The 9,201-nt window shown below is 34.1% G+C and overlaps 1 protein-coding gene across 1 annotated transcript in view; it reads right to left on the bottom strand.

The window, feature by feature from the left end:
* The window catches only part of Cylc1 (cylicin 1), a 23,986-nt gene extending 16,368 nt beyond the window's left edge, over positions 1-7,618 (bottom strand). The window contains exon 1 of the mRNA XM_031376001.1: positions 7,539-7,618. Coding sequence (XP_031231861.1) covers positions 7,539-7,555 — 17 coding nt within the window. The 5' untranslated portion in view covers positions 7,556-7,618. The remainder of the gene's footprint in view (positions 1-7,538) is intronic.
* Positions 7,619-9,201: the final 1,583 nt, after the last annotated feature.

Raw genomic sequence — 9,201 nt, 5'->3', positions numbered from 1 at the left:
GAATTGATGTTTAAGAAAAATGAACATAAATTTTCTTGATCTTTTCAAATATTTTATTCTTGATGATAAAATTTGAGATTGCTAAGATAAAATAAAATCATTATACAGTGTTAAAAAAAAAGAAAAAGAATGTACCTTCTTTTCAGCACCTGAAAAAAGCATTCTTCAAAATTTACCACTTATTGACTAACAAAGTAAGTTTTAAAAAAATGCAAGAAAGTTGAAATAACCTGTTGCATCATATCAGACCACCACAGAATAAAGCTGGACTTTAACAATAGAATAATAGAAAACCTACAAACCCATGTACATGTGATAATTATATATGGAGTGACTACTGGGTCAAAGCAGAAATAAAGAATGAAATTAAAGACTTTCCAGAATTCAATGAAAATGAATGCATAACATACCTAAGCTTATGGGACATGATGGAAGCAGTGCTAAGAAAAGTCAGAGCACTAAGTGACTTTATAAAGAAATGGGAGATATCTTATACTAGCAACTTAACAGTACAACTAAAAGCTCAAGAACAAAAAGAAGCAAAGGGACCCAAGAGAAGTAAATGGCAGGAAATAATAAACAGAGGTCTGAAAGCAATACAATATTATCAAAGATAATACAAAGAATCAATTAAACAAAGAGATTGGATCTTTGAGAAAATAAAGATAGAAAAACCCTTATCCAAATGACCTAAAAAGCAGAGAGAGAATATCAAAATTAACAAAATTAGAAGCAAAAATGGGGGACAAAATAATAGACAAGGGAATCCTAAGAATCATTAAATCATACTTCAAAAAATAGTACTATACAAAATTGGAAAATCTAAAGGAAATGGCCAGTTTTCTATAGAAACCAATTACCAAAGTTAAATCAAGACAGATAAACAATTTAAATAGACTTATAACAACTAAGGAAATAAAAGCAGTCAATAAAAGTCAAAAAGCTCCCGCCCAAAAAAATCCTAGGGTCAGATGATTGTAGCACAGAATTCTATAAGATTTCCAAACAGCTAATACCAGTACTCCTAAAATTATTCTCCAAATAGAAACACAAAGAACATTGCAATTATTACCCAATTCATTTTATCAGGCCACAATTACTGAAACTCAAACCATACAAAGATTCAACAAAGAAAGAGAATTTCAGACCAATTTCCTTCTTGAACAAAAAGAATCAAGAAAATACTAGCAAACCAAATCCAAGAACTCATGTAAAACATCATCCACCATGATCACAAAGCCTTCATCTCAGAGATGCAGGAGTGGTTCAGCTTATGAAAATTTGTCAATGTAATCCACCCTATATACAAACGCAAAGAAAAAGAAAACACATTACCATCTCATTAGATGCTGAAAAAGCATTTGTCAAAATCCAACATCCTTTCACAATACAAGTTTGGGAGAGATTGTGGATACAAAGCACATACTTAAAGGCAATATACAGTAAGCCAATAGCCAATATCAAATTAATGGGGAGACACTCAGTGAAATTCCACTAAAATTAGGGACAAGAAAAGGCTACCACTCTGTATACTCAGTATAGTACTTAAGTTCTAGCCACAGCAGTAAGACAACTAAAGAAGATCAAGGAAATTTAAATTGGAAAGGAAGAAGTCAAAGTGTCACTATTTGCAGACAATATGATAGTATACATAGGTGATCCTATATATTCTACCAGGAAACTCCTACAGCTAATAAATACTGGCAGTGAAGTAGCTGGATACAGGTTAACTAAAGAAGAAGTCAGCAGCCTTCTTGTATACAAATACCAAAGTGGCTGAGATAGAACTCAGGGAAACAACACCCTTCACTAGCCACAAATAATATTGGTGTAACTCTAACCAAGCAAGGGAAAGACCTCTATGATAAAAAGTTCAAGGACATTGGGGAAGATATCAAAAGAACAAAAAATCTCCCATGCTCACAGATTCAAAGGATCAACATAATAAAAATGACCATCTTGGCTATAGCAAGGGTATCTCCATTCTTCTGCTGCCTTTCCTTCACCCCCATCAGAACCCTGAACCAAATAGGTAAGCTTCCCTCCCCTCCCCCATCTTCCCTGTTCTCTGAGCCTTCTGGCCAAGCCAAGCTACCCTGAGCAGCCTTCTATTCCAGGGAGATTTACACTCTCTGGTAGACTCTCCCCTACCTCCATCAGATTCCTGAACCATAGAGGTAAGCTTAAAATGTGATTAAATAAAATTTTATCTCAATAAAAATAAAGACTATATATAATTAATTTAGATCCACTATCATTCTGAACAGACAAAACCCCCAAGTATTCTCAGGAAGACCATGAAGATGACATAGACATTTATTCTCTCTGCTCATATTCATAGCAAAACTCTCAATTACCATAGATGGAGAAACCAAGATATTCTATGAAAAATCCAAATTTACACAATATCTTTCTACAAATCAAGCCCTACAAAGGTAATAGATGGGAAACTCCAACACAAGGAGAGAAACTACACCCTAGAAAAAGTATGAAAGTAAACTTTCAACAAGCCCAAAAGAAGATAACCACACAAACATAAAGATAACATCAAAATTAACAGAGCAACCATAACTATTCCTTAATATCTCTTAACATCAATGGACTCAATTCCCCAATAAAAAGACATAGATTAGCAGACTGGATATGTAAACAGGACCCAGCGTTTTGCTGCTTACAGGAAACACACATCAGTGTCAAAGACAAACACTATCCCAGAGTAAAAGGCTAGAGAACAATTTTCCAAGCAAATGGTCCAAGAAACAAGCGGGAGTAGCCATTCTAATATCAAATAAAATTGACTTTCAAACAAAAGTTATTCAAAAAGATAAGGAAGGACATTTTATACTCGTCAAAGGAAAATTCTACTAAGAAGAACTCTCAGTTCTGAATATCTATGCTCCTAATGCAAGGATACCCACATTCATAATAGAAACTTTACTAAATCTCAAAGCAAACATTTCACCTCATGCAATAACTGTGAGGGACTTCAACACCCCACTCTTATCAATGGATAGATCATGGAAACACAAACTAAACAGAGACACAGTGAAACTAACAGAAGTTATGGACCAAATGGATTTAACATATATCTATAGAATATTTCATCCTAAATCAAGAGAATATACATTATTCTCAACAGTTCATGGTACCTTATCCAATATTGGTCATATATAATTGGTCACAAATCAGACCTCAACATATAAGAATACTGAAATAATCCCATGCCTCCTATCAGATGACTATGGATTAAGGCTGGTCTTAAATAGCAACAAAAACAACAGAAAGCCCGCATACACATGGAAGCTGAACAACGATCTACTCAATAATAACTTGATGAAGGAAGAAATAAAGAAATAAATTAAAGACTTTTTAGAATTCAATGAAAATGAAGGTTCAACATACTCAAATTTATTAGACACGATGAAAGCAGTGATAAGAGGAAAACTCATAACTCTGAGTGCCTCCAAAAAGAAACTGGAGAGAGCTCTTAACCACTGAGCAATCTCTCTAGCCCTTAAGTAGAGGCTCACAGTCATCCATTGGACTGAATAGAGGGTCCACAATGAATGAAGGAGCTAGAGAAAGGACCCAAGGAGCTGAAGGGTTTTCAGCCCCTTAGGACTAACAACAATATGAACTAACTAGTAACCTCAGAGCTCCCAGGGAATAAAACTCCAACCAAAGAGTATACATGGGGGAACTCATGGTTCCAGCAGCATGTGCATAGCAGAGGATGGCCTAGTTGGTCATCAATGGGAGGAGAGGACCTTGGCCCTGTAAAGGTTCTATGCCCCAGTGTAGGGGAATGCCAGGGCCAGGAAGCAGGAGTGGGGGGTGGTGGTGAGCAAGGGGGGAGGAAAAGGGGTTTGTTTTGTTATTTTATTTTATTTTATTTTATTTTATTTTATTTTATTTTATTTTGGAGAGGAACCCGGGAAAGGAGATATTGTAAATAAAGAAAATATCTAATAAAAAATAGGAAAAAAAAAGAACATTTCATAGGGTTACACATTTCAAATCAAAATGCATGCATTTAACTGCCAATTAAGAGTAGACAGTAATATATATAATATATATAATATATATCGGTCAATATAATACATAAAAATTGATTAAGATGTCATCACCTATCAGAAACTAAATGTGTATAAAATTTGTAATCCCAAAATGAGAACATATCTTATTTTTCTGATTCACATGGAAGGCACATAAAAATTGACAAAATATCTAGACAAGAAATAAAATTAGAAAGTTTTATTGATATTTATTAAATGAGAAATGAAATTAGTCAAAAATGAATAATTTACTGGGACATTTTTATTTACCTATTAGATTGTCAACATACCCAAAGTATATCATGACACGCTATAGACTAAATGGAACTCTGTAACATCATATTACTACTGTTAAGAATGAGTAATATAATAAAGAGCGGAAAACCGATGTTTCTATAGATTTCTATAGATTTAAACCCTAACTACTCATTATTAGGAAACAGAAAACCAAGATGGAAAATAATGAACATATTATCATGGTTACTAATTGATGCAGGAGTGCCCAGCCAAATGTTGGTGGCACCATTCCTTGGTGGGTGGCAATGGGCTGTGGTAGAATGCTTGCTAAGCAAAAGCCTGTGAATGACTGCACCAGAAAGTGAACCAGCCAAGAGTGTGCCTCCACAGCTCCTGCAGCCATGTGTTTCCCTGGACCTGACTAATATAGAAGTATAGTATTACATACTTCTCTCTATATATGTAATATATATATAATTATATATTATAATTATAATAAATTATAATAAATATAATTATATAATATATATATATTTAATAGTGTTTCCTTCTATAGTTCTCTAGGGAGTGGCTTCTGAGGTAGAAGTGAAGGTGGAACCATCCTTTAATCCTGTAAATTACTTAGGGTCCCAGCAACACAGAGGAAACTAGGGGAGCAAGAAGACTATACACATTTTACTTTTATCTGATATCTGAACAATGGAATGAGAATAAAGATATTTTTAAACATTAAAAAAAAGAAGTTGGCAGAAATTCCACATTGATTTCTCACCTTTTGTACTGAGGACTATTAAAGTTCAGAAGGCTAGAAGAATGCTATTAGAACTGCCTGTGCTAAGGAAAATAGTGAACCAAAATCATTATCTCATCCATGAAGGAATTGCAGAAACTGGCACTATAGTGAAGGATTTGAAAGATGCCAGGTGGTGGTTTCCACCACATCTCCTTTTAACTCTCCTATCTGCCCCATGCAGAAGACGGATGGATCACGGAGAATGACAGTTGATTATTGCAAACTTAATCAAGTAGTGACTCCAATAGCAGCTGCTGCACCAGATGTGGAGTCTTAAGAGCAAATTAATATATTTTCTGGTACATGGTATGCAGCTATTGATCTACTAAATGCTCTTTTCTTGATACCTGTTCAAGTGAGCAGGAGGTAGCAACCACTTAGGATTTTGTTGATAACACATATGCAGATTAGAGGATGAGAAATAAAGGAAACTAAAATTCTGTGGAATTTATAGAAGTCCATTGGTATGGAGCGTGTGAAGATAATCATTCTGAGGCTTATTTATTGCACCTGGCCCCTCACACTACCAAGAAAGAAGCACAAGGCTTATGGAGTCTATTTGGTTATTGAGCTAGCACCTTCCCCACTTCGGTGTGTTACTTTGGCCCACACACCAAGTGACTCAAAGCTGCTAGCTTTTAGTTTGGCCTGGAACAGGAGAAGTCTCTTCAACAGATCTAGGCTGCTGTGTAAGCTGCTCTACCACTTGGATCATATGATTCTGAAGACCTAGTGGTATCTGAGGTGTCAGTGGCAGGAAGGGATTGCTGTTTAGAGCCCTTAGCAGGCACTTATAGGTAAATCTCAGAGGAGACTGTTGAGATTTTGATCAAGTCATCACCATCAACTACAGACACCCATTTCTCCATTGAAAGATGGCTCTCGGCCTGCTATTGGGCCTTAGTAGAAACAATGGGCCACCAACTTATCATGTGAGCTGAACTACCTATCATGAGCTTGGTATTATATGACCCATCAAGCTATAAAGTAGGTCATAAACATCAGCAATTATTATCAAATGGAAGTGGTATACCTGTGATCAGGTCAAGCAGGTCCAAATGTCTATGGTTTTCACTCCTGTTACAATGCTTTCTGCTCCCAATCATCTATTTATAGGCTCATGAGGTTTGTGCTATAATCTGTTGACTGAAGAAGAGAACACTAGAGCCTGTGGGTTTTTTCTTTCTTTTTCTTATGCAATGTGTGCACCACTCACAAGTGTAGAGCTGCAGCTTTATAGCCCATTTCTTGAACAATCTTGAAAGATGTCTGTGAAGGAAACTCTTCACAGTGGGCAATGTACTTGGTTGTCTATTTTACTTGCAAGGAGAAGTGGTCAGGTGTTTACTGACTCATAGGCTATAGCCAATTGTTTGGCTGCATGGCCAGGGAATTTGAAAGAACATAATTAGAAAATTGGTGAGAAAAACATTTGGGGGAAATATGCATAGATAGATCTTTATGAATGAGCAAAGGACGTAATATACTCATGTCCTATGTAAATGCTTATCAAAAGGCAGAGGATGGTCTTGTCAGTCATCAATGGGAGGAGAGACCCTTGATCCTGTGAAGGCTCTATGCCACAGTGTAGGGGAATGCCAGGGCCAGGAAGCAAGAGGGGAAGGAAATAGGGTTTTTTTTCCCCAGAGGGAAAACCAGGAAAGGGGAGAACATTTGAAATGTAAATAAAGAAAAAATATCTAATAAAAAAAAAAAGGTAACTTCAGCCAGGCAGTGTTGGCAAAGGCCTTTAAGCCTAGAACTTGGTGGGCAGATAATTGTGAATTTAGTCTAATGGCTATTATACTGTATTTACACTTTTTTCCATTTTGCTTATCAATATGGTTGAATTTTTATCCTTTATTCAAATGAACATAAATAGATAATAGTTGGTATCTCCAGTTCAAGACAGTTCATATTATTTTAATTTTAAAATTATATTCATAATAGACTTTATGATAAGATTGACTATTAAACCAACACTGAAAAATATAGACAGTAAAATTATTAAAAGCACTATTGTCAACCCTTATATATTTTTTAAACAATAGACCTTTTAAAAGGAAAAAACACTATACAGTAATTCTATCAAAGATAATATGAAGTCTCTGTATTGGAACAATAGATTGACAAAATCTAGGTTATTGACTGTTAACTATAATATAATGTGTCATATTTAGGCTTATAGCTTAACCCACATAGACATTCTTCCACTCTTCAAGAAACAAGACACTCAAAAAGCCACAGTCATCATAAATTTTTCAAAAGAAGCTGAATTGGCTATGTTTAAAAAGAAAGTACTCAAGGCAGGATGGGAAACTTGTTTCCTTGTTTAAACATAAACTATCCTATGAAAATGCCCAGGGAATACTGGTACTTTCCATGTAACTATGTAAGTTCACTGGATATGTTAATCATTAAGAATACTAAGAAGTATCATAAAGAGGGCTTACAGTTTTGAAAGAGACATTTCCTTTGCCTATCTTCTGCCAGGTCTTCAGCATTTGTATGTTCAAACTGATAATGTTGAGTCATGACATCATAAAGAGGCTCAGCTACAAAAATTTAAAGGGAAAGCACACACTGTTTTCTACCCTGTACCAATACATCTAAATTTAATTTTAAAACTATGGATGTGCTTACATATTTCAAAAACTATTAAGTAATAGACTTAGGCAGTTACTCATTAGTTCATCCTACCTTAGGCAGTTATTCATTATTTCATTCTACCTTGTTGTTGGAAAAATAATTATTTTATGATAAGCTAATCAACACTAATTTTGAGTGGAAATGTGTGACCATATATGTGAGTGTTATTTAAAGATAAGATGTAAAGAAAATAGAATATAAAATTTCTCTTAAAAAAGAACAACTATAATCAACTACATTTATTTCAAATTCAATCTTTGTTCTTTGAAAATATTTTCTAGCCGGGCAGTGGTGGCACATGCCTTTAATCCCAGCACTTGGGAGACAGAGGCAGGCAGATTTTTGAGTTCAAGGCCAGCCTGTGTACACATAACAGCACACACATTTAGTTAACTCATATACATTTCTAATCAATTTCTAGGAATCAATAAATCCTTATTTATTTATTTATTTATTTATTTATTTATTTAACTTAGTTTCCCAAAGATTCCTTTGTCAGCATCCTAAAACCATGCTAGGATCTCTTCTTCATAGAGGAAATGGTTCAAAAAATCCTTTTATATTGGAAAAACCCTGAAATTATTTATTATAGAAGATTTTAAATAGAAGTAGACAAGGTTTCTAACACAATTGATGTGATACAAACCATCTTTCATATATATCATATATGTTCCAATGCCTGTTGCCTCCTGTTTATTCAGAAGTGAATCTTTTCTTGGATATATCTTATGTATTTAAATAATATAATTGTTCTTGCTATGGAGAATTATCATTTTTGTATAATTTTAAGCATTTGGTTGACATAGTATTTAAACATATTTGTGAGGTACATTAAGATAACTTTTATCTTTGTATATTGTGTGGTTAAAATCAGAGTAACATTTCAATTTCTCAAGTATTTGTTATTTTTATGTGGTAGTTGTAAGGAGGCTCTTTTCCTCTCATAGTTTTAGAATACATAGGAAATTTTTTGTAGACTGTTTCACGCTAGTATAAAATATTGCAGCAGAACTAATTTATCCTATCGAGTTGCATTTTTTTTAGTTATTCTCCATCCTCATCCTATGTTGGTAAGCGCCTCTCAGAGCCATGATTTACCATTTACTTATAGAAAGTAATCACTTTTGCTTATACTAATGAGTTAGTAATGCAGCATCCACATTTCTGTACTCATATTATTGCACTTAACACACTTTTAACATAATAAGTCTTCAAGTGACAGGATTTCATTTTATGTAAAGATAATATTCTAATACACATCCACCAACAAATTCTTTGTATGATATTGTATCCTAGATTCTTGAATAAGCATATTAGTGAAATTATTTCTTTCATAGTAATTTTATTTCTATTGACATGATGGAATAATAAGATTGTTGAATCATACTGTATGTCTATTTCTGACTTTTTATTCCTTTTTTCTTTTTATAAATAAAATTATTTATTTACATTCTAAATGTTGCCCCC

The sequence above is a fragment of the Mastomys coucha genome, chromosome X, assembly GCF_008632895.1.
Source record: "Mastomys coucha isolate ucsf_1 chromosome X, UCSF_Mcou_1, whole genome shotgun sequence".
Taxonomy (NCBI): Eukaryota; Metazoa; Chordata; class Mammalia; order Rodentia; family Muridae; genus Mastomys; species Mastomys coucha.
Note: the sequence above shows the minus strand (reverse complement) of the source record. Positions and strands in the feature narration are given on the sequence as shown.